The 25,626-nt window shown below is 36.7% G+C and overlaps 1 protein-coding gene across 4 annotated transcripts in view; it reads left to right on the forward strand.

The window, feature by feature from the left end:
• Nucleotides 1–25,626, forward strand: part of DMD (dystrophin) — a 1,141,085-nt gene that overhangs the window by 994,408 nt on the left and 121,051 nt on the right. For all 4 annotated transcript variants that reach the window (XM_058829412.1, XM_058829411.1, XM_058829410.1 and 1 more), the window contains one exon: nt 18,668–18,746. In XM_058829412.1, the coding sequence (XP_058685395.1) occupies nt 18,668–18,746 (79 nt within the window). The remainder of the gene's footprint in view (nt 1–18,667; nt 18,747–25,626) is intronic.

Raw genomic sequence — 25,626 nt, forward strand, 5'->3', positions numbered from 1 at the left:
AACCAGCCTGTGTCTGAGCAGAAACAGTCAGAAAGGAAAGGGAGTCATTCAGGCTACCAGAAAACCTGAGATTTTCCAGTTATGAAAAAGCAGATTTTTCCCTTCCCACATCTTCTCCTGGATATAAGTGCAATAAGTCCTGTGTGCCTTACCTGTGCTGGTCCTGCTTACTTCAATGGAAGGCACATATAAAAGTCAGCAGGATTTATCTCCCTGCTTCCTGGTCATGTCAATCTGTTACCCTCCACTTGTGGAAAATCTTCAAAGGTTCTCAGCCTGTTACACTACATGAAAAATCTGTGCAGATTTGAAAACCTAGATTTGTTTCTGAGGGGGTTTTATGTGCTGTCTTCCCACTCTGAGGACTGCATAAATCCCATTAAAGCAGCAGCCTCTCAAACTGCTTCAGCAGGTTTTGGTTGTGGATTTTCTTTCTTTCTTTTTTGAGTATTTTGATGCATAGGTGAACTTCCAGAATTTTAATTATATCTGTATCTGATGAGCTGCAGCAATGTAAAAGGAGTTTGGGTGAGATTTAATTTTAGATAGCAGCTTAATTAACTGTATTTGTAAAAACCAGTGCAGCTTTAATTAAATTTCTCTCCATTAATTTAGTTATTTAATTGAAAATTTGTTGGGATAGTCTTTACAATTTATAACTCTTCCTGTATGGAAATCTTAAATAAGAGATCATAATAATAACTAAAAATAAAACCCAAACTGTACTTAAGTTTTTGCTAGATATCTACTGGCTTTTTGCGAATAACAGAAAGGGTTTGGGTTTTTTTCCCCATAAATATTTATTCTGGTTCATGAATTTTGTAACAGGATTGGACATCTGAAAACTCATCCTGTAAGTGGTGATTGAAGATGTATTTTTTGTCTTCTCATGTGTGTTGGGGTTGGTTTGTTTTTATCCCATGTCAGCTGCTGTCCCCTTTTCGATGCCTTACCAGTGCTGGCTTGTGCTGCTACAAAGCAACCACCAAGAGTTTTCAGGTTTGGAGTTGTGATGCACAGGGAAAGTTGTGGGGCTGCAAAATTCTGTGCTGTCAGAGATATAAGGAGAGCAGGTCCAGCAGTGGGAGCAGGAGCCAAAGACACTTCAATCCTTGTGTAGCCTTCCATAGGCACCTGCACATTCCCAGCACAGCCTGTGCCTTCTCTCCAGTTCCCCACTCCTCTTGGCGGGATGTGAGAAAAGGTTAACCATTTCTTTTCACAGTAAGGCTGCATTGACCTGAAGCAGAAATATATATGTCCTAATAAACATTACATGAAAATTAGAAGTAATTTCAACTTGTGATCCATTTCTGAATGTACACCAATGATCACCGTCTTTCAGTGACAGCACTCTGAATTTCAAATAGTATCTGCTTTCCTGGACTTGAAACTATTGCTACTGCCTTACATTTGCCCTCAAAATTCAAAAATTAATTTCACTGATACTTTGCCAAAGAGACTGTTCCTTCCCAACACCTATTGCATGCATCACTTGCATAAATGGTAACTTTGTGTCCTTCTAGTGCAGCTGGATATTTTCATTGATTTCTGTCATCTGATTCATTAGAGTTCCTTCATTTATTTTTTTTCTGTAATGCACTGTCTCTAATCTGTACAACAAAATACAAGAGGACTTCATGTCCTTCCTGTATCATATCTGTCAGGTTACATATTTGAGACAGAGCATACAATCCTACTTGCTTGCTTTCTTTGAGGTACTTTTCTTTTGGAGTTTATTTCATACTTCTTCCTTGGGGTACAACAGGTTACTTGAAATGAAGTTTGATTTATATGTTTTATTTAATTGTTCAGTGAAATGAGCAGTAAGAGTGTAAATTTCCATGAAGACATAGAGTAATACATAAATCAGTAAATTGAGCAGGATGTTAGGCTTATGAATTCATGAGCCATTTTTCCCAGTATTAGAAAGTGCTTCTAAGTGAACCAAAATAACTTATTCACAGGAAAGTCTGAAATAATGAACAACATTTTTATGATCTCAGCCTACTTGGACAACTTATAAGATGGGTGGTGGTGCTTCTGGGACAGTTGCTGTAGTTGTAGTGTCTTTGATAGCTGATGTAATGTCTGCAGAATGTTAGAGCCATAAAATTACAAATCCAGAAACTGGTGACGATTATTCTCCTTCCTAAAATTTAATGCACTTATTTTAAAGGCTGTTTGCTCTAACAAAGAGTTCATGTTCTAATATTTTGTATTACCTGGTTGTTATAGAGGATAGATAGATAGATAGATAGATAGATAGATAGATAGATAGATAGATAGATAGATAGATAGATAGATAGATAGATAGATGATAGATAGATGATAGATAGATAGATGGTAGATAGATGATAGATGATAGATAGATAGATAGATAGATGATAGATAGATAGATAGATAGATAGATAGATAGATAGATAGATAGATAGATAGATAGATAGACAGAGAGACAGACAGACAGACAGATAGAAAAGAAATACTGTCTTCTACAGTCATATACCAGGGACTACATTTCTTCTTTACCATTCCATCAAGAAGGTTTATCCTAACTAATTTCATAGTCATACATTTTTAATTATTCTAATAAAGTCCATCTTGCAGCTCTTTTGGCAGTGTTTGGTTTGATGGCCTCCATGGCCAGGTACATTTCAGCCACAGCACCAGTTCTTGAGCACAGAAGGAGATGAGCAGTTTAACATTTGTAAAACTTAAATGTCAACACACTGTCAGACCTCAGGGAGGTCAGAATTCAAAAGAGGCACCAAGTCTTCTGGTTATTGTATAGCTCTGAAGCACAGCTGAAGTCGAAGTACTTTGCCTTTCTACCAACTATGAAGCAGATATTCAGTTACAATTTATTGTGATGTGTATTTTTCTTTGACTTTAAAATAGTAAATAATGTTCAAGTCTGATTACTCATTGCTTTGGGTTTACAAATTTGTACAGTCTCATGACAGTTCATAATGTGGGAAATACCAACTTTTAGAACATGACTTCTACTGTTCCTAATATTCTCTAACACATGTTGGTAACAATAGGAAACCTGTAAATGGCTCATTCAGTCTGCATTTATTATATAAATGGTAGAATTCCTAATGTCTGTGACTAGAACATTTTGAATATAAATACTTTAACATACTATAATATGAATCTATTAGGGAAGAAATGTTAGCTGCCAGTATAGGAGTTGGTGAATGGTTTCCCAATTAATTGGAAAATCCCACCTCTGTTAAACAAGAGCTTGTAAAAGTGACAGAAAACTGGCAGGCAAAATGGTTTTGGTGATGTAGGAGTTGAGATTAGTAATGCATTTTCTCAAGGGAACAATATTTGAACAAGTCCAAGGTTTTATTTAAAACTTCTAAGGCTAGTGAAAAAATAGGACTATACGAAAATTGCATCTTTTGTCAGCCTAACTTTGAAGGCACTCCTCGCATTTCCAGTGTTATTGATTCTGTTTTGAACCATAATGCAGTCACGAATGAATGATTATCACTCTGGATATACCTCACAACTGCAACTTCTGGAACTTAATGGGTAGTCATGACTGTACTGTAGAAGTGCATAGTCAATGCTGCTGAACCTATACTGGATCAGAGACAGGAAAAAATGCTGAACCTGGAGTGAATTTGTGCTCTAGAAGTGAATTTGTTTGTGCCTCCTTAACTCAGCGTATTTAACCTTATGCAGTGAGATGTAAAAAACAAACACAAAAACTCCCTGCCTGTTATGATGTGTGGTATTCCATCCATTGTATTCCAGAAGTCCTCCTGAGGTCTTCAGGCAGTTCAGGTTTTTGCTAATTAGCAAATGGCTTGACTAGAATGATGTGGGGTTCCTGATGGTTTTACTGAAGGAAAAACAGCTCAACTTTAATTCTGTACTTTTTAGATATTATTCTGTACTTAAGCAGACCAGAATTTTTTTGTAAAGTTTTCTAAGTATAGTCAGAATTTAAGTTCTGGGATGATTTTGGAAGGAAAGAGGCTGTTGTATCTGTATACTCCTTCCCATATGTTTATGCTTGCATGTCAAAACAGATTTTCTGACAACAAGGAAACACAAATATGTTTGAGAGCTGACAAGCAGGTATATAATTTATTCTTGCAGTACTAGGCTATCACAACAGACAAACAGATGGTTGTCTGGGAAAAAAATAAAACCCTGTGAAATGAATTTAAATCCAACAACTACCTCTGAATAGACTTTAAAGGATTTTCCAGTTTCATGGAAAAGATTTCAGATTAACAAAACAAACAAACAAAAAAAAGTTACCATGATTTTTATTTTGAACCAATAAAGACACCAATTTTTCTTTTTGAAAGAAAAGTTAACTGAAGTGGGCAGGAAAGTTCATTTTTAAGAGGCCTAACCTGTAAATTGCTGTCATAATAGAGATTCTAGTAACTTTTTTTTTTCAGCTTTACTTTTGGCTGCAATTTTTAAAGAATGTGGGGAACAACCTTGCTATAAAACAGTTCAGGCTGTGCATTTTTGGAATCTCCAGGCTATAGAATCTTGGAATGGCTTGATTTGGAAGGGTTCTTTGCAAATCATCTCCTCCAGACCCTCTGCAGTGAGCAGGGACATCTGCCCCTAGATCCAGCTGCTCGGAGCCCTGACCAACCTGACCTTGAATGTTTCCAGGGATGGGGGGATGGCTGCTAGGTAGGAAAGGAAGAAAACTCAAGTAAAGAAGGACAAGCTAAAATAGGACTTTTAAACTCTGAAGAATAGCTTAAAACAAGCAAAATGCGATAGTATGAAGGAAAACACAAGAGCCCAAGCAGAACCTAATAGGAAATTGGCAGTGGTGATAAGGAGGAGCAAAATGGGAGGTGGGGGAACTTCTTGATGGTGTTGGAAGTGGAGTCACAGCAGAAAGGATTTATTTCTCTGTGTTACATGCATTGCTTTGCTAATTTGCCTTTCAAAAGTATCTGAACTATGAAGAAATTAGTACATTATGCTCATATGAGCCTATAAAGTTGTATTTTTCCTTTACCAAATTTTGCACTCTTAAGATAGATGATCCTGGCAGTTGCTCTCTCATATGATGAGCATTAACAATAAAAGATCTGTACTCCTGGTTTCTCAGCTGTTGCTTTTTTCTCCTTTTTCCTCCCTGATGGTCATGATTGTTTTCTCTTGTACAAGACAAATGCCAAATAATAAGACAGTGTAATGGTATGGACAGCTGAACTAGAAACACACTGATAGAGTGTATTTCCTTGGGGAAATGCCATTGAATGGTCTGCAAGGACATATCTTCCAAAATTAAATGCAACCCCAGTTTTACTGTGGGTGTTTTCCCCTAAAATGCTTGTAGGCTTGGAAAGTCAAGGTTTTTCATTCTCACTGTGCCCTGGTCAGCTCAGCAGCTCTTCTACAGGTTTCTTCAAGTGCAGTTTGGAAAGTTACTTTGGGATTTGTAGCTACCTTACAGCGTCATGTCTGCCGCTGCTGGAAACTGTAGAGGATAAAAATGACCCAGTCAAAAGCAATTACAGATCATCAGAGTGGAATCCAGCTCCTGCAGCCAGAAAGGAGTTACGGACACAGGACTGCAGGCCAGCTTTGCTGCTCCAGCAGTATGCAATCAAAGCACTTGTTTGTTCAGAGGAATCTTACTGTACAGTAGAGTTACTGACTGAACAGACTGTCTAAATAATGCCTTCTGTCTTGGGTTTGGTTGGGTAAGAGTTTTGGCTCTTTCCTGAGACTGTGAGGGAAGACTGTGGAGGTTGTGCAAAGACTATCAGGGTAGGAAAGATCTCTGCAGGATCTGCAGAGAGTGAGTTCTAATGATAGAAAGAGAAGGGAAAGTGAAAAATCTTCCTACAGAGGGGTTCCACCTTTTTTTTTTTTTTTTTACAAGATAAGCTTAAATAAACATAACAAAATTATTGTGATTAAATTATATTAGTAGGCAAAGAGAATGAGTAAAACAAGTGGACTAACAGAATGTCTAATGGCTATGTATATTACAGAATCAAAGTTTCATCTGCATAATACTAAAAGTAAGGGCTGACATTATTGATTCAGAATGGACAGAGAATAGCTAACCTACCAGGATGGAAAGGTTTCAGAGTTAAATGGCTCAACATCCATAATTTTATTCCATGGGGTTTTCATTAAGTTAAAAAGTAAGTGTAAACACAAAAGCTCCCTCTACAAAAAAAATCTTTGTATTTTCCATTTGTAAACTTCTGATTGTAAATTACTCCTTTCTAAATAAAGTTACACAAGACTCAGTGCAGCTTGAAATTCCTCTGTATATCCCATTCAAATGTATAAATTCATTGCAGTAAACAGAATATTGAACAGAAATAATTTCATTTGCTTTTTACAGATTATCTGATTATTTTTATTTGACACCATTTGTCAAAAAAGCCTACATAAATTTATTTTTGTCTTCAGATTTCTTTGGCAATCCTATCCATCCTGATGTATTCCTGTAGGCTGACCCTGGCTAGATGCCAGGTGCCCCCAAAGCTGCTCTGTCAGTCCCCTCCTCAGCAGGGGAAAGTTCAGTGGGTGTTATAATGGCTCCTGGGTCAAAATAAGGACAAGGAGAAATCAGTCACTCTGTCTTCTGTGAGAAGCTGCCAGAAGCTTCCCCCCATGTCTGACAGAGCCAACACCAGCCGGCTCCAGGAGGGACCAGCCACTGTCATACACTGATGGTGCTGCCTTGGGTGGGTTCTTGCCTTCTATAAACCCTGAGAATAAATTTCAATCTCAGAAGTATTAATGATTTTTTTTAATAAAAATTTGTCATCTGACCTTCTAGCATTTGGTGTCAGTTTTACTGAAGGAATCCAGTCCATCCTTGTTTCTTAAACTGCACATTTGGTTTTAAGGTGCTCTTTCACTGCTTTTTAAAGACATTTTCATAGAAATAATGAAGGACATCACTCTTAAGTTTTATCAGTTGCGAGACTGTGTTGGTTTTATTCTTTTAGTCTTGTGGAGTCCTTTCTTGAGCATGTCCTTCATAGTTAAGTCTTTCATAAGCAGGTTTTTTCCAAGAGCATGCGAATTTGTTCCTTTATTTACCTAGCTTAAAGGCCATGTGTCAAACAGCCACTGTGATAACAATAGCTTGTGAGTTAGACATTCAGAAAGGGTTTCTGACTTAGTAAATTAAAGTTTTGTAACTGCCAATTAAACTGCCTGTCAGTGGATTATATGGTGCTGCCATACAGATACTGCAAATTCAGGTTTTGAGTCTGGCTTCAGTCTGTGTGGGAGATCTTGTCTTTGCTTCTCTCTTATCCGTACTCCTCATTTCACAAACTTGAATTGCACTCCCCTTCAGTGACACTTCATCTCAGGATCTCCATCTTTCTTAATGTCTAAATTCTCCAATATATCTTCTATTCTTAGAATTTCCCAGTTCTCTGCTCTTAGAAACAGATGAGTAGTAAGGCAAGCCTAAACAGAAATAAATTATTTACTGGGGGGGTGGTATAAAAAACATATAGCTGTGAAAATAACCTGGCAAACTTAAGAGAGGCTTCTATGCCATTCAATCATAAACAACAAAAGCATTTTTCAGAATGTGATGTATTTTCTGGAGGTAAAATGTTATTTCTCATGGTAGAAGCTGTGCGGGTGATAAATGTATTTTAACAACTACCACAAAATGCAAAAGTTTGTTCCATTCATTATTTAACAAATATGCAAAAAAAAGTTTTGTTTAATGTTTGCACCAATATGACCTCTTTTAAATGGCAATAGTCAGTGCAGACTAGTCACTGTACTCCTGGAAATACAAAGTATTAGCTTTAATTCCAACCCCTCCCATGGGGTTGCACCTTGGAGCTTTGTTCCACTGGGAAGGAGGGAGGACCTGAATCTGTGATGTGGATAGATCAGGGGGTTGAACAAAACCATTTTCAAAGATTTTAGCTTCATCTGAGGTCTTTACGGATTGACAGTGGTAAAGAGGGTATTCAGCTTTTCAAAGAGAGGGCTAATGAAAACAGATTTAAGATGAAAACTGCATGTAACATTACTGGAATTACTGGAACAAAATTTATGGCACTTACCAAGTGCAATATATGATAATGGGTTTTTTTGACACACGTGAAGTGATGGTTTTCTTGCATGCATGCATGCACTGTGATCCTTCATGCCAGGGTAGCTTTCAACCTTCACTGTGTACCATTCTACATCCTCAGTAAAGATGTGGCTTAGGCTTACTTATTCATTTGTTCGCTATAAGCACCTTTTCTCCTCAAATAGAAGAAACTGGTAATCAGAGACTGCATCTTCCAACTTCAATTAGTTTTTTTACATTTTTGTTTAGCAGTATGGGCTATGTATAACTCAGGTTTTGCTTTTGTGTCAACTGAATTTACTCACAGATTAGCAAGCATAAATACCTAGATTTTGGGCAGCTGCAAAATGAAGGCAGCTCCTCTCACAAGTCATATCACACTATTGTAGGAGTGTTGCCATTATCTTCAATCAGCACAATATCAATCCTATCAGCTATTGCTCCCATTTGAACAGTTATTTGCCTAAAGTAATTTTATTATCTTTCAGCGTGCCATATGCATGTCTTCCCCAGGGAGAAAGAGAGGCTTTTGTGCAAAATCAGGAGCTGTCACAGTATTCAAAGAAGTGCCAGATAACAGGGAGCATCCAGCACTGATTGTGGTTGCTCCCAAGCTTGAGCAGCTGCTGGGGTATGGAATATTCTGCAGAAGTCATTGAGACTGAGAGGCTGTCTTCAAAAGGTTCATGGACGAGAACAATAAATAAAAGTTTGCTTAATCCATCCAGCCAGTAATCTCATGAAATGAAGTTTTTCTTTTCATGTCATGTCAGCACTTGATTGACAAAGTAGTTTCAGTCATCTTGAAACACAGTATTATACTCTTGAGATTTCCAGATGTAAGAATATGGATGAAACAATCAAATAGTGTGAAGAGATCACACTGTAATAAAACTGTCCTGACTGACATCGTCTACTTGTTTCTCCCTGCACAGCTAAAGGAAACCAAAGATGTGATTTATTTGGGATTTTTTTAGGACTAAGAATTATTTAGAGTGAACAGATTTATCACTGCTGGTGTAAGTCTCAAAGAGGAACAAAGGGAGAGTGCAGAAAATACGAAAGAGAAGAGATAGAGGATTAATACAATGGCTGCTGCATGTAGAATCCTTCTTGTACATTATTACCCTAGTGTGTACCCCTGTAAAGAACATTTTTGTCTTACCTTCCACCTTCTCCTTCTATATCCCTCTTCCTCTATGCTTCAGTCTTCTCAAGTGTCCTCCTCCTTGGCATGCAAACTCACCTTGGAAAACTAAGCTCTATAAAAGTCAAATTTATACATATCTTTACAGGGTTATTCTGAGGTGCATGTCTTAGTTCGAGCAGAATTGTCTCAGGAAATGCATATAACTCTTCATTTCTGATTGAGGAAAAGACTTTTAGCTCTCTTACCTTACAGCTCCTGAGTTAGAATGAATTAAATTCACACAGACTTCCCTGTATATATTTTTCCATGGTATTACATACATAACAGCACAGTCTAAGCAATTCTTCAGCTCTTATTTAAGAACATCATTGGATAAAATTGAGAGGTTTACTGTGTATTTATGAAAAAACATATTTTCACTGCATTTAGGGTAGCAGCATTTAGGGTTTGGAAATGTGGATTGAAATTATAAAAGTGAATGAAAATGCTAAACAACAAATTAAGAGGACAAGAATGGGGAAATGGTGGAAAAGACAGGACTGAACATCAAAGTCTCTTGAATACTGATGGGATGATAATCCCAGAGGACTCAGAAGGCCAATGAGTGAAGGGAGCTGAAGGTGGTGAAAAGAAACACTTTGAAATGGTAACCAGCTAAAAGTAGTGCTGAATAAAGACAATACTGACTGAAGCCTCTGTTTCTTTTAGAAGTAACCTGCAGTAAATACAGGTCCACAGTATGAGAATTCTTACATCTATGAGCAACTATTCCCAAAAGTAATGCTAGTAATGGCACTAGGAATTCACAAATCTGGGGGAAAGGAGCAATAAAACTAATATAATGAAAGATCAATGAAAGTGAGGGAATGTAACTAGAACTATAAAAGAATAATCTTCACTGGTGATGCTCAGCCAATACAGGATTATTGCATAGGCATTTGTTCTGGGGCAGATATAAAACATTTCTTGTGTGACATTCTACTTACAGTTCCTTAAGTCACCAAAGAACCAATTTCCCTTGGTACAAAAACAGTGCATGTTACCTGACCTTTCAGAAACAAATGGTATTTTCAGTGCAGCATGAATTTATTATTTTTTATTATCTTAATGAGAGAAAAAAAAAGAGAAATGGGGAAAAATAAAATCAAAATAACCATAAAATCTTGTTAAGAAAGAGTATGGCTTTACCTTAGGGATGGATTATGAAACATTAATAAAGAGCATTTTCAAATTAAGTACAAAAAAAGAACTTATTTTAAATCTTCTGGAAATATTTTTAAAGATAATAGAAAGGAGTCAGTAATTTCAAAAGTATTATATATATATATATATATATATATATATATATATATATATATATGCATACCTATATAATGATAAGAAATAGTTTTTTAGGAGATAAGCAAAATAAATAAAAAAGGCCACAGGAAAGCCCTTTATTATGCCTTCATAGTCGTATGTTAAGGAGACATAACTGTGTTACACATAATGTTATTTTCTGTGCATGCCCCAAAAATGAAGAGAAAATGCCTGAAAAAACACATATATCAAACAAATCCTTGTTAGGGTAGGAACAGTAGATGGTTAGAGCCTAAAAGGACTCATGTTTCAGCAACAACAGAATCATAATTGATGGTTTAACCTTTTCCTAAATCCTAATGTTATTTAACATATGTAAATAAGAAAACACTTTTTCTTGTGAATAGTACATATCATAATTTATAATCCAGAACCCTCCAAATGCCCTGTGCTTTTAGCACAATTTAATAAGATTGAATAGCACTGACAGAGCAGAAATGTTGATATTCATAGCGCAAAAGGAGAGAACTCACTTCAGATTTGTCCCTGTTTCCTGATTCCCTAAGACTTCTGCTCCCCAGTTTTAATTGCAGCTGTTCATTCAGCCCTCTAGTGTAGGCCACCATTATTGTTGTTAGTTCCTCTAGGCTCTCCACAGCTGATGTCTCGGTTCTGGGGCCTAGAGATGACCACAACATATCACCTACAAACTATATGGATGTTGAGTAATCCTGAAGGGTAGAATGTTGTTTTAAAAAGATAAAAAATTATGTGGAAACGTTTCAAAGCATGTAGTATGAAGGTATGCAGGTGCCTTGATCTCAGAAGTCAGGTTTGATCTCTGGAAGAGCTTATGCCTTGCTGAGCTCCTCACTAGACAGTTTTACTTACCACAGAACACATTCTCTCCCTAGCTGCAGGCACCCAGCTCCCACTGACTTTGAAAATGTCAAACTGCATCAAAGTTAGATTCATTTTAAGATCAATAACCCACCAGAAGTTCAGGGTAGCCTATACGTTTTAGTTGCTCTTTTCCCCAGCTTACAATACAGAACTAGGAGTATATATAGTTTCAGCTTCTGCTGAAGGCAGAAGAGAAATTGCTGGATCTACAGGTCTGCACAGTCAGAGCTCTGAGGAGTGTATTTTATGGAGATGTATAGAAGATACAGAAGAGCTTTAAACTAGGAATGATATGTTAGAAAAAGAGCTCTTGAGAACTTGTGACTGAGGATTAAGGAGCAGACCAGTGTAGGTGACACTGTAGTGGGTGTCTGCTGTAGGCCACCTAACCCTGCAGAACAAGTAATTCAGGTCTTTCAGAGGCAAGAAGAAATAGCATCCATGGGGGAGAAACCTGATTATTGACTGGAGAGACAACACAGCAGGTTGCAAGCAATGCAGTGAATTCCTGAGAAATTTCCTGACATAACTGATGGAGGAGCCAGTGCAGACAGATGCTCTGCTGGACCTCATGCTCACAGACAAGGAGAGGCTCACTGGGGAGGTGAAAGGCAAAGGCAGTCCTGGATGCAGTGACCATGAGACCACAACATGGACTTCAGGAGAGCAGAGTTTGTCCTCTTCAGGGATCTGCTTGGAAGAGTCCCACAGGATAAACCCCTGAAGCAAAAGAGGTCCAAGAAAGTTCATTGCTAAGGAAGGATGGCTTTCTGAAAAGCTCAAAACGGGTCTATCCTGAACAGCAGGGAGTCCAGCAAGAGTGCCAAGAGTCCTGTGTGCATGATCAAGGTGCTCCTTGCAAAACACAAAATAGGGACAGAAAAAGGAAGCTTGGGCAGGTAACCTGGCAGGGACATAGGGACCCTGTCCAAGAGTATAGACATGTGGTTAGGCAAGGCACAGCCCACTCGGACTGGAATCTGCTAGGAGGTGTCTATGGGTATTTATTTATTTGAATTTGAAGTTCATGTAAATTGTAAATGGAAAACTTTTTAATTGGTATAGCGCTTCTTCTGAGAAAAATAGTTGCTAAATATCAATGTTTATAAAATTAGTTAGTTGGTGTACTATAACAAGAATACAGCAAGGAATCTGGCAGAAAAAAGTAGTTGATATTGATTAAATTGCATACAAAAAGCAATATTAAAAAAATAATAATGTAGTTGAAGAATTTGAAAGCTTTGCTAAGTGCTCCAGAATGGAGGGCAGCACAGCAGTTTCTAGAACTTTTGAAAGACTGAGCCCACGCTCAGCTCATACCAGTTTAATAAAATATTTTATATCTGACAAAAGTGCATTAATAGAAGTGAGGAACATACAGTGACAAGAAAGGCCTTGCAGAACCTCCATCAGCTTGTGCGATGGCTTCTGTGGGAGCAGTGGGGATACCAAATGAGAGGCCTCCCTGAGAGAGTATCTTTAATCCAAAACAAAGCAAGTAACATTTTCTAAGAGAATTGTTTCCTAGAGATGTTTATTCTTAAGATTTCACATCATTTACAACTGTTTTATTCTCTCCAAAATTGGATGGTTTTGTTATTTAAATTTTAAGACCTAACTTTCATTCCTTAGGCATAGAGATACAGAAAGGCCAAAGTGCACAGATGTAGGATTATAAAACAAAAGCCAAAGAAGCGATAGCTGTTTATTCACAGTAGACATATTAATTCAAGGAGATCATTCTTTTATTTACTGCTTTCTAAGGCTCTGTGCCCCAAGCTTTAAGATGTTTCCTAAATTTATATTACATTTTATTCTCGTTTCATCTGAAAATATAAAAAGGCAGTCAAAGTACAATACATGTGTTCTACTATTTCTTATGATTTTCTTTACTGAAAGGGGAATTGCATGAGGTCACTCAGATTTCAATCTGCTGAAGCATACAGTCCCACCATGACCTAGAAATTTGAATTTAGTCTTTGTAACAGCTGTAAATGCATGCAAATAGCATTGTACTTATCTATTTTTTCTTTAATGTGGAAAATAAGCACATTTTTACGCTCTCAAAATATTTCAGGACGCTGAACTTTTCACCAGAAAACTAATTGTCCTTAGCTGTTCTTTCAACTCAGTAAATGTCAAGACTTAAACCTGAACTTCAGCATCTGGGAACAATGGCTATCAATTGCCTTTCCCCCCCTGCTGTTCCTCATTAACAGCACAAAGTGTGCTTATTTAAATCCATCCTTATCGCCTAATGTACGAGGAGCAGAGAGAGACTGAATTCAGTAGCTATTAGAAGTAGAGCAGATCTTCCTGTTTATTGATTTGTGAGGAGCAGCCTCGCACTGCTTTGACAGCTCTGAGTCAGTGAGAGCAAAGAAAGAAGCTTTTCAGCTCTTGGGAGGAGAATTGCTGGGCAACATTAAAGAGGGTCTTGTAGAAGCGGGTTGCCTTTGATATGCAGTCAAATTGGCTGTGCTCGGAGTCAAGGTCAGGAGGCTGTGGAAATGCTATGAATATGGTGGGGAAATTAAAGGAGTGTTATTTTAATAAGTATTGTGTGTATGCATGCTGATTGATACAGAAAATTGCCCTTCTCTTTTTGTGAGAACAGCTTTTGGTGAAGTAAATTTTGACCAGGAAAAAAAGAAAAAGGAGATTGTGTGTCCTTTTGCTGCTGCACTAAATATAGCTGTTTAGATGAGAATCTTCTATTCTTTCCCTCTTTTCTTGCCATTTTTCTTCAGAATTTTCCCAGCCATTCAACAGCTGTCTTAACTCTTTACATTTAGCACTTTTTAAAACTAGTGATCCCATTTCTTCTGTTTCATGTTAATAAGTGGTAAAAATTGCTACTCACACACCTTCATGCAATTTTTTGAATAAATTCCTTGCCAAGTTCATCGAATGTGAATTTTCTGAGAGTGCTGAGCACAGAGAGGCAAGCAGGCAGTCACCTTGGCTCATTGCAGAGCTCACCTGGCAATCAGAGCTCAGATAAGAGTGCCGGGGAAAATTTCCTCCACTGAACTTGCTCACTTGAAAATCAAAGCTGTGGGGCAGGACTGTAGCAGGATTATACCATGGCTAGACCAAGGCTCCAATGTCTCTGTAGTGTTGGTAGATCCAAGAGGACAAGACTGATGGGTTGACAGAGAGCATTTTTGTAGCTCTTTGCTGAAGCCACTCCTTGTTGCAGGAACAGCTTCAATAATCTGATGGGTGTTCCTCCTTCCTCCAGCACATCTTGGAGTAGTTCAGAACTCCAGCATTCCTGGACAGTTGCTGTTGGGTACTTTTTGAGAACATGGAAAATACTGAGAATTAAACAGCTCATATTTCCTTCTTGATCTCAGCCTGCTCTGCAGTGTGGCTATAAACACAAAAGAATGCTTTATATGTCACAGAAATATTCTCAGTTAAACCTCAAAAAATGAAAAGAAAAAAGACCCCAGAATTTAGCAGTAGACCCAAGTTAAATCCATCAAATCCTTATTCTGACTGGAGTGGAGCTGTTATAAAAATGTTGTCAAGGTTGAGCCCCACATTAGGTAAAGCACTTAGAAACTATTCCTAACAACTGCACAGCAGAGCTTTACTCCTGTTATTTACTTCTATTATTATTTGTTTTTCTGAACCTAATTATAGATTCAGTTCACATGGCTGCATCCAAGTGATGGGAAACAGAACTTGTTTCATCAAATGTTTTCAAAGTCTATAAAGCAAAAGGACTTTAATTTTTTTTTTTTTTTACTTGCCATTTTTTTTGGCAGAAGCTGTTTCTGTACCATGTCAATATCACTTAAAATCAGTATAGTATCTTTAATATTACCATTTTCAGCCTCGAGTATATTTACTGCACTACTGCTGTAGTTCTTTCATTTGTTATGATTGAAAGAAGATAAATGTTATGTAAAATTTTGGATTAAATAAATAATGGAAATGCATGTCTTTTCAAGCATGTATCCCCAGTGAAGGAAATAAATGGTTCAAGTATCCCAATTACAGAAAGTTCTGATGTTTGTTCTTAAGTAAAAATTAGATATAAAAATATTTCGGTCTGTTTAAATCAAATTCTCATATCATAGTAAAGCAATAGCTGACTTTTTAGAAATCCATTTATTTATTTATTAGTAACATTTCTGGTGGAGAAATACTGTGGAGTTTTACCTAAAAGAGATTGTACCAGATGACCACTGTGGTTCCTTCCAGCTTTACCCATTCTGTGATCCTGCATGTTACATTCTCGTAACAGCACCTTTAAGTAGAACTTTTTGCATGGCTAAGCCATCACTACTGAAGTCAGAAGAGGAATTTTTTCCTTCATTAACAGTACTTTTTTTTTTTTCTTCCCTTTAAAGCAAGGAAAATGAATGCTTGAATGGGCTTGAAAACTTTGCAGTTTTCTTTCCACAAGGCTTCGGTTGTTCACAATATTTTGTTCTAACTGCTCTTGATTCAGAGTGTAGCATAGAAAACTACAGGAGATACTGTTTGTGCCCATTTTGGAGGAGCCTATTCCACCTGTTTTGAAGGAAGAACAAGAACAAAAAAAAAGTTAAAATTTGGGAATTACCTTTGACTTGTTTCTGAAAAATATGAAACACTTTTACATGCCAGTGAGAATTTTTTCAAAAATCATGAAACATTTATGAAGACTTATATGGCTAGACTCTCCTTCTCCAGATTGTTGGTGTGTAAGTCACTAAGCCAGCTCTGATTTTATTGGATCAGAGACACATTGTTCTATAAGTTTAAGCAAGGATTTTTTCAGTGGTTATTTTTTTGTACACCATTATCTAAGTTACTGTGGGTTCAAATTCTGTTATTTTACCATTTACGTGTTAATTTTGATAAAATTAATAGAAACTGGCTGCAATAATTTTCTTTGCTCTACCACTAACAGTGGTACATCTTTTACTGCCTTTTACCTAAAAGGTAATATGCCAATACATCAGCAAGTGGTATTTCCTGGCAGCCAAGTGGAATAATGTTTTGTACTTTCAGGTGATATTTCCTGGAGAATACTCAAGATTTCTCACTGTTTTCTTCTTCTCTGTATTGACAAAATCTACCTCTATAAAGAGATATTTCCTGGCTCACATCCAAAGCTTTCAGTTGGAAAGTTTACCCTGAAGTGTGTAAGGTATTTTATTTTGCTGCTGTACATATATTGCTAAAAATCTTCAGGTTAATAATTTTGTGCAGTTTAAAGGTCACCTGGATAATTTGAAGGGTTTGGAATTCTCAGTTTTAGCACACTTATAGAAGATGTATAGGCCATGTGCTGGCAGTGGTCATGTGTACTAAAGGGTTCCCATGCTCTTTTCTGACCACTATTTGGCTGTTGAAATTTTCCTATATGAAACACTGCTCCCCACTGTGTGTTTGTGAAGTTCTCATTCTCTCTAGGGATTCTTCATGCCAACAAGTACTTTTTCCATCCTGGCTGACTTAATGAAAAGTATGTACCAATGTAAAGGAAGAGCCATATATTTCTTTATTAAGCAATATTTCCTAATGACAAAATAAGCATGTTATGAGGTAATTTTAAGACAATTCTAAAGAGTATATACGTTTTCATTGCATTTTTACAGTGATTTTTATTTGCATGTGTTTAGGTCTGTTTAATATTATCTTTCTAGTCTTGATTGAAAGGTCATTTCTTGGTTAAAAATAATAGCACAGCAGTTAATGATTCTGTAGTTAAGTTAATTATTCTGATGACCAGAAGCAGCCCTTTCATGGTTTCTATGCACTTAGGCTTCCCCAGCTTGAATCTGTCCAGTGAATTGGGTGTGAAGTCAAGCTCTAAGCCAGTCCCTGGTATGAAGCATTGATTAACAGAAACATCTGTCCATGCAGTTCACTGCAAAGCCAGAAAAGACGACATAGAAATGAAAGAAGCTGCAGGAAAATCACCTGAAAAATGGTTTGAGGAAAAAAATAAAATGGGAATTTTTGCTTATAATATTAGTTTTAAAATTGTAAGCAAATAAATCATGTCTTGGGAATAAATTGCTATTGCTTAGTTAAACAAGATTTTGGGGTCCAGGGGTTATCAGGCAAACACACACAGTCATATCAAATAGCTCATTAATTCTATCATTTTTCCTTTCTGACTGTATCATGCCCAGTTACTACACAGTAGTTCCCTCCTACCACCAACCAAAAAAATTCCCTGAAAATTTTAAAATGTGGATTGCTTTTTACTTGTGCAACCTATTTGTTTCCTTGTTATGTATACCACAATTAGGCAAATTAAAATACACTTACCTTCTGCTTTGCCAGTGTTGATAGAACACTTTTTCTTACAGGCAATATTTAAGTGAACCTGCTTCCTATCAGTTACTTTATTCACTACATTTCAAAAATATTCTATCATTACTTTCAAGTCTTTTTTTTTCCTTGTTTTTTCTAATCACTTTCTTAGGTGTAACTTAATGACATCCTTCTAGCAGATGGGCTATAAAGGGACTGGTAGATGACACTCATACACCAGGGAATCTCATTGTGACCATCCCCTTTTGGCTGCTTGCTCAATACTCCGCTTCACTGAGACTTTCAAGGGTAAAGATGTAACCAGTCCTAGACTGTTGTCTCCGTTTTCATGCAGTAAACCAACCCAAACATCAGGAATGTGTTCTTCAAAGGTCTGTTCCAAGGAAAGGGTTGAGGGGCTATGATTTGAGTGATATTTGAATTATTATTTGAATAACAGTGAAATGCTTGAACCAGCTGCTCTCTTTTGGTTAACCTCATTTCAGCACTTGGTTAAAATATGGTTGTCCTGTCCACATTAAAAGAGATTACTTTTCACATGCTGATTTATAATACTGTATTTTCAAAAGTACTTTAGAAGTAGTTTCAGAAAAGTACTAACAGATGGATGTTATGACTTCCATATTGACCAGAGGCAGTCATACTCTTTTCAGGTACATAAAGTCAGGCCAATTTGCTACACCTTTATTTATCAGCCTTTTCATTTTCAGCTTCTTCTAGCATCAGTTAAGATGGGGGGCAACAAAAAAGGAACAAACTTTTTTTTTTTTACCTTCTTTTTTTTCCAGTGACACATTTAACCTCATCTGAAGACCCTGAAGGATAACAATTGTTGCAGGAAATGTCTTAATTTTAAATTGAATGTCCGCTAATAAAAAAATGATCTGACTATAATTGCTCTTTGTTTCTCCTCTGGAAAAGACATTTTTTAGTAAATTTTTTTTCTCCTCTCTTAACAGGTGGCCGTTGATGAGCGCATCAAGCAACTGCATGAAGCTCACAGGGATTTTGGCCCTACTTCCCAGCATTTTCTTACCAGTGAGTGATTTCTCACTTCCCATTCTTCTTGTGCAGTTTACATACACTTTTAATTGATACTTTTGTAGCCATGTGCTAGTTGTTGTTATGATTTTCTATTTTAGATTGTGTAACAATTGTTTTCTTTTATTTTTTTTCCCTTGGAGCAAAGGAGTGTGATATAATTTCATGTTGTCCAGGTCCAGAGTAAAAGGAAAACGTCTGCCATTATCAACTCTTTTTGTCCCCACATCTATCTCTGCAAGGCTCATCTTCATTGCTTGGTGGTTTCCTTTAGGTTTAGCAAATTAAAATTATGTTAAAATGAGTTTCTGATTATTTTAACCCAGAAAGGATTAAAACCCAAAAAAAAAAACCCAAAAACAATGCAAATTTGGATTATCTGTTTAAAGAAACATTCAGCTCCAGAAATGGGCAAAATAAGACCTGCAAGAAAAGTATTTTACAGGATTTGATCACTTAGCAGAGCAGTGAGAGGATCAAAACCGGGGTGAGAAAGTTGGCAGAAGAATGGCTGCTAAATAAACTTTTTACAACTCTGCATAAAATATAATTGCCAGCAGAATTCTCACTTCACCTCCACACGCATTCTTTTATCAAGGATGTTTTGAAGTACACTGAAAGACAACTTGAAACACCTTCAAAGCTCCGAGGCAGTGACTAAAGTGAAGCTTCTTAAAGGCCATGTCTTTTCCATTGTACTTCAATTAAGGAAAGTAAACAGTAAAGCTTTATTTAAGAGATTATATCAGCAGAACAGAACACAGTCACGGGATAATGGTCTCCTACATGCAGAGGGACAAGGTATCCAGACATCGGAAATAGATGTTACTATTATTGCACAGCTACGTTCACAGTGGGATAGAGGACAAACTTTTCTTCTGCTGATACTGCATTGTCATTTTAATAGGTTAACCATTTTCCTGCTGAAGATTTCAACGGGAAATTGAAAATTCTCAGCAGGATGACCAGCAAAATCAAAACCAGGGTTGGTGTTGTGCCATATAGAACTAATGCAGGCTGACTCAACCCTGGACCTTTTTTTGTCAAATGATGCTCCTATGGAGAAATAAGGCCTATTTTCATTATTTCTGTTTCAAACCCACTTTCCTGTAACTCTTGATCACTGGGAATATTTTATCAGCTCAATATATATAACTGCAAATCAGACTTGTCAAGACTGAATGTGCAAGAGTTACAAGTATGTGGCATGAAAACAATGTTTAAGCAGATACCTGGTTTATTCATGGTGAAAGAATAAATTTGTAGGGTAAATTAAGCAAGCCTGGAAGAGACTAGCGTGACCTGCACTGCATTATCACATTGATCAAGGTGTCTGTTCTCTGTGCTGGTGTTGAGTACAGTCAGACAATTGGTGTGGTTATGTCCTAGGCCCATTCTGTGTTATTACTGATAAACTAGATTGATCTAAAAGACTACCAGTGTTATGATAGTCACCTCTTTTACCCAACCCCCACCAGTGAGACATTATTCTTCTGTGTAACTAATTAGAGCCAGCAAAGTGTAGACATAATTCTGGACATTTCATGCCATTTGAGGATCACCACAGGAAAAGGAGCCAGGTGAAAATGTGTTGACTTTGGAAATAGTCAAATCACTTAGAAAATGGGCATTTTATGTCCTTTTACATGTGTGTGCAAATACATACTCTTACCCATGCATGCAAAAATTAGCTATTTGAAGCTCTGAAAACATCTACAGAATCCTTCCCAAGTCTTAAAGTTCAGTCACTGAAAACTGCCAATACATACATCAGTCCCATCTTTCATAAGCACCAAATTCCAAAAACATCCACTATCATGTACTATCACTGTGCCTGGGGAAAATACCCTGTTTTGACATGTTTTGTATGTGCTACCTCTGCTGCATCCCTGCATGATGTGTGTCTCACAGATGCACATCTGTGAGACAGAGGGTGCAGGAGAGAGTGCCACAGTCTCTGCCATCCAGGACTAGTGTTTTTTCTGCAGCTGTTCTTTTTGGGGTGAACAAGTCAGACATAAAGGTTGACAAACAGAATCAGGCAGGTCATATGAAGGTGAACTTAATGGCTTGTAAATTAGGTTTCAGTCCATGGCAGACAGAGTCCAAGTTGATCAGTCTGTGGCAGCAGCAGAGAAAAGATTAATCATAGCAATTTTTATGGTTTTATTTTATAAGCTCAAAACTCACAGAGCATTTTTATCTAAGGAGCTGAGATACATATGAGATCAATGCAAACTGAAATCAGTAAGGAAAATAAGCAATCTCTTGGCTGTTGCATACCTGGTTTATATGCCAGTAATAATCAGTTCATTCTCCCTAACTGAGAATCAACTTTCCTTCTTCCATACACACTTGCTCATCCTTAGGTGCAAAAAATAATACCTGTTTATATCCCTATATGAAAAATTATCTTTTTACAGTTGATATTCCTTTAAGTAGTTCTGCAAAAGTGCCGGTACTGCAGCCAAGGTCACATAAAATCAGTGACTGAATTACTCTGAAATCAGTGACTGAATTTCTCTCCTATCTGAAAGAAATAAATATGATCTGCTAATCTTGGTAACTTTTCATGTGTTTGCTATTATTTTATACATAGAAATTATAGCATCATTTGTCTTTTTCTGCTTGATTGAAACTGAAGCTGCATTGGGCTTTTGAAAACCTAGCACAAAAGTAGTGGGGGAGTGATGCAGGGACCTCATATTTGTCATGCCCTGTGAGACAAGGAATCAAGTGGTAGTCCCTGTTTCTAAGTATTTGCAGCCTGTTCTAAGAGCTATTCATAGAGGTATTTCTGAAAGAGATTGGAAAGAAGGTGTGAGCTAGAGAGATAAGGAGTGTAAAAGCAAAACCAAAAAGTACTTGTGGCATTTTTAAATTAGAGACAGTGCTTCTCCGTTGTCTTTTCATACAGTTTAGCATTCTTTTTCCACTCTTTCATCTTTTAAATGACCAGGTGCCAGTGTTTATCAATGCTGTGGCATGGGATAATTCAGATGTCTCCTGGTTGTAAGTTAAAGAGATAGTGTCAAATGGGATCCACTTGTTTCTCTCTCCATCAAGGCTTCAGTGGGCCTCAAGTATAAAAGACTTATCAAAACTGGCCCTTACTTTTCACATGAACTTGCCTTTCTCCAGGCCTTCTACATTTTTTAATGGTAAAATTAAAACCCCCAATCTTTGAGCTTCTGACCTTCATGCTTTCCCAAACTCATTTTGCTCTGCCAGTGTCCACAGAGCCAGTCCCAGCTCCAGCTCAGTTCATTCCTTGCCAAGGACACACAGCATTTACAAGAGTTAAGATACATCTAATGAATGTATTACATGGGCAAGACTTTATATCATGAATTTGTGGACTGAGTTTGTTGGTTTTGAAGGACTTGCTGTTTAATTTGAATTATCTAAATCAGGGTGTAAAAACACAGCAAAAATAAGATTTTTCTATTAAAGAGAAACTTGTAAATATTTAGCAAAGTAATTAAAAGAAAAATCAGTGATCCTTTCATGGATGATGATGCTTAATTTGGGAATTATATACAGTAACTGAGGTGTGAAAAAGAGTATCTGCAAATTTTAAACATAATGCCAGCTCCAAAGTTTTCAATGACTCCTCTGAAATAATTTTACTGTTTTGACTTCACTTTATTTTTCTCTGTGATTCTGTCTCTTACAAAAAATGAGATTCATTGTCTCTTGTAGGAAGACCCACCTATCTATGTCACAATAGCTATTACTTTTTTCTGAGATGCAATAAATGAGAGGTAGCACTGATGTCAGATTGTTTCTCATATCATTTGCAGTGCTATTCAGCAATCACTCATACTTTTTAATGGCATACTTCATTCATGTGCTTCGCTGGTGATTGCTGAAAAATACGTGTTACATCTTTTAAAACCATGAGCAAACCTTGTAATTTACTGTCCAGCCCCAGTATGAGCCATCTTTTAGTAAGTATAGCATGTCAGTGAAGTGACTGCATGAAACGTGCATGCTCACAGTATAACTGGCAATTATTTAAGAGTATGACTGGAAGATTCCAGTGGTTTCCAAGCTCATGGACTTTCATCAATATGAAAAATCTGGGAATACAAGGAACAGAAAGAACATTTAGGTTTGCAAGGCTAAAAGGCTGATATACCCATAGCCAGAATTTTGTGATTCATATTTCCCAGGCTATGAGCTTTTGCTGCCTGCATACGTCAGTACCAGACTGTTAAATCCTCACACCTAAATATGTGCTAGGACCTGGAGATACCTAACAGGAGATACCTCGCTGTGCCTTTCAGTTTTGGACTCGTAAGAGCAGCATAAAATTCAACACAAGATGAGGCAGCCTAAGCAGCTTTCATTCAGAAACAGAAAGATGATGAATGCTGGAGCCACCAGTTTGTATTGCGAGTGATCAGAGTGCATCTGCTGCATTTTATATCAGATAATTGTTGCTTAAGAATAAAAAAATACAGTGATGGGATTGGGCTGTGTAACCTAGGTCTCTCTTTCTCAGGATAAGCTCAGAGCTGTTCAGGTTCAGATCTGAGTCTTTTTTCTTCTTATTTCTGTGCCTTTGTGCTCTCCTTCAGTTATTTAGACCACTCTCCTGAGAAATTGGAGATGTGGGTCTGAATTCCTTCAAGCTGGGAGAGGAGTCAAGCACTCACTTCTCCCACCTTCTGTGTGAGTGCTCAAATTATTATGCAAAGCAAAGACTAGAGAAGCTCTTGCACAGGCAGATGTCTTTAAAAGGGCAAGTCCTGCTAATTGAGACATCCAAGTCTAAAAGAGAGAGGGCTCTGTGACTCTTAGGACACTTTACCAATCCATCTGATAGATTATTTTCCAGTGCAAGCAACTGTATCTTTCTCTCTTATTTCTCATTGCATACATTATATATTGTCTTTCAGATATACTCTTGACAAAAAAACATTGAAGACCATGTCCATTCATCCACATCCTTTGGAAAAATGGTTTAATATTTTTAGATATCACAGGAAGTGTTTTAATAGAAAATATCACCCGGTAGTAGAATAAAGATAGAGGATAAGTGGACACAAACAAATCAGCCTAACTATGAGAAGTCCCTGAAAGCAAAGGGATTTTATTATTGTGTTTAAATGTAGTTATAAAAAATATTAATGTATTAATTGCACTTAAATATGGCCATAATATCTAGAGGAGCCTGATTGCTAGAAATCTGTTTTTCTACTTCAGTATAAAAGAACTGCATACACTTCAGTATAAAGGAACTACATGTACTTCTGAAAAAGGACAAACTAGCAAAGTACCAACAAAACCAAATACATTTACAGGTCTTGCCATTGATGTTATCATGGTGAATTTCTAAGAACACTGGGCACCAATTCAACCTCAAGAGCTGTGTGATGGGTACATCAGGTTTAAAGTCAAGAAAAAATGCCTTCAGTCCATTTCTCTCTTGTTTAGAATATCATGGCCGTAGCTACAGCTTTTGATAGTGCTTGCTTTGGTCTGACTGCAAAAAGTCTTTAAGGGTAGTAAAACATTGGCATATTTTAAGAAATTATCTTTATATTTACTTTTGGAATAAAACTACTAGAAATAATTTTACAGACAGCTTTCATTTTTTCATTTTGCATTATTCTCAGGAAAACCACAAAAATCTCTCTATAAATCCTAATAGCTGATTTGATTTGCAATAAAATTGTATTTATTGAATTCAAGTTTTATATTTATATTTTTCTTTTTCTGCACTTTTGTACTAAGTGATCCTATTAATATAATACATTGGGATACAAATCTCCAAAAAAAATGGTCAAATCAGTTTTCAAATGATGATGTTCTCCACTTCTCTTCACCCAGAAGCAAGAAATTTTTCCTTGTAATTAATAATTTGTGTTTTGGGGAAAAACAGTGTTCCAATAAAAAATATTTTGGAATGGTGATGAAAATAATCCAAATAATAATTTTAATTGTCTTTCTTGTGCTCTTGGCTTTGGTATGCCATCTATTTTAAAATGCTGTATAATCTTTATTTTAAAGGAGAGATTTTTTGAAGGGAGCGAGTAGGAGATATCTTATTTTTTTATAGCAGCCTAATTAATTTCTGTAGTTTATCCTTGTCTGGCAGAATATCCTATATTCTGCAATGCTACATAATCTACAAGTAATCAAATATTATGTTTTTCTCTTAATAAAATTCAAAATATGTCTATTTATTGTTTATTATACTTTTGGCCTCTCTCTACTATGTTGCTAAGACTGATTCTTCTCTCAAAATTTTATAATCTTTTTTGACTTATATTGGATCTGTGAATCCAAATGAAAACTGCTTAGTTTTTTCATCCTGCCAGGTTTAACTCAGATGAATTTAACAGCATTCCCATGTTGTCAGGAGTTATATGTTGTTTTCAGTTTAGGACATTCCTTTGTCCTCAAAGGATCCAACAGACATATTCTATCTATGAATATCAGAATTTTTCTGTTCTGTTTTGCTATGTAAGACATGGAATATTTACCAAAGATTTATTTTTCTATTTATCTAATTTCATATGCCAAAAATCACCACTAATTTGATTGGGCTATTTTATAACCTCATTTTATCAGCCAGTTTTAGAGACTTAATTTTTAAGAGCATAAGAGTGCAACAGAAGTTAGCACTGTGGAGTGCCTGTATCTTGGAGTATGTGGGCCATTATAGACTCTATCTGTATTTCTTTGCTCTATTTCATTCAGTATTCTGCTATTAAACAAGTAGGTTATTGTATTTTTGCCATTTTACAGTCATGTGACATTTAAGAAAATGAGCATTAGATGGCTTTTATATTTCATGATACAAAGTGGAATTTAGAAATTTCTGGACACTGTCCATTATTAAAGCATTATTTAGGTCTTACCATAA

Source organism: Poecile atricapillus, chromosome 1 (assembly GCF_030490865.1).
Source record: "Poecile atricapillus isolate bPoeAtr1 chromosome 1, bPoeAtr1.hap1, whole genome shotgun sequence".
NCBI classification, from domain to species: Eukaryota; Metazoa; Chordata; class Aves; order Passeriformes; family Paridae; genus Poecile; species Poecile atricapillus.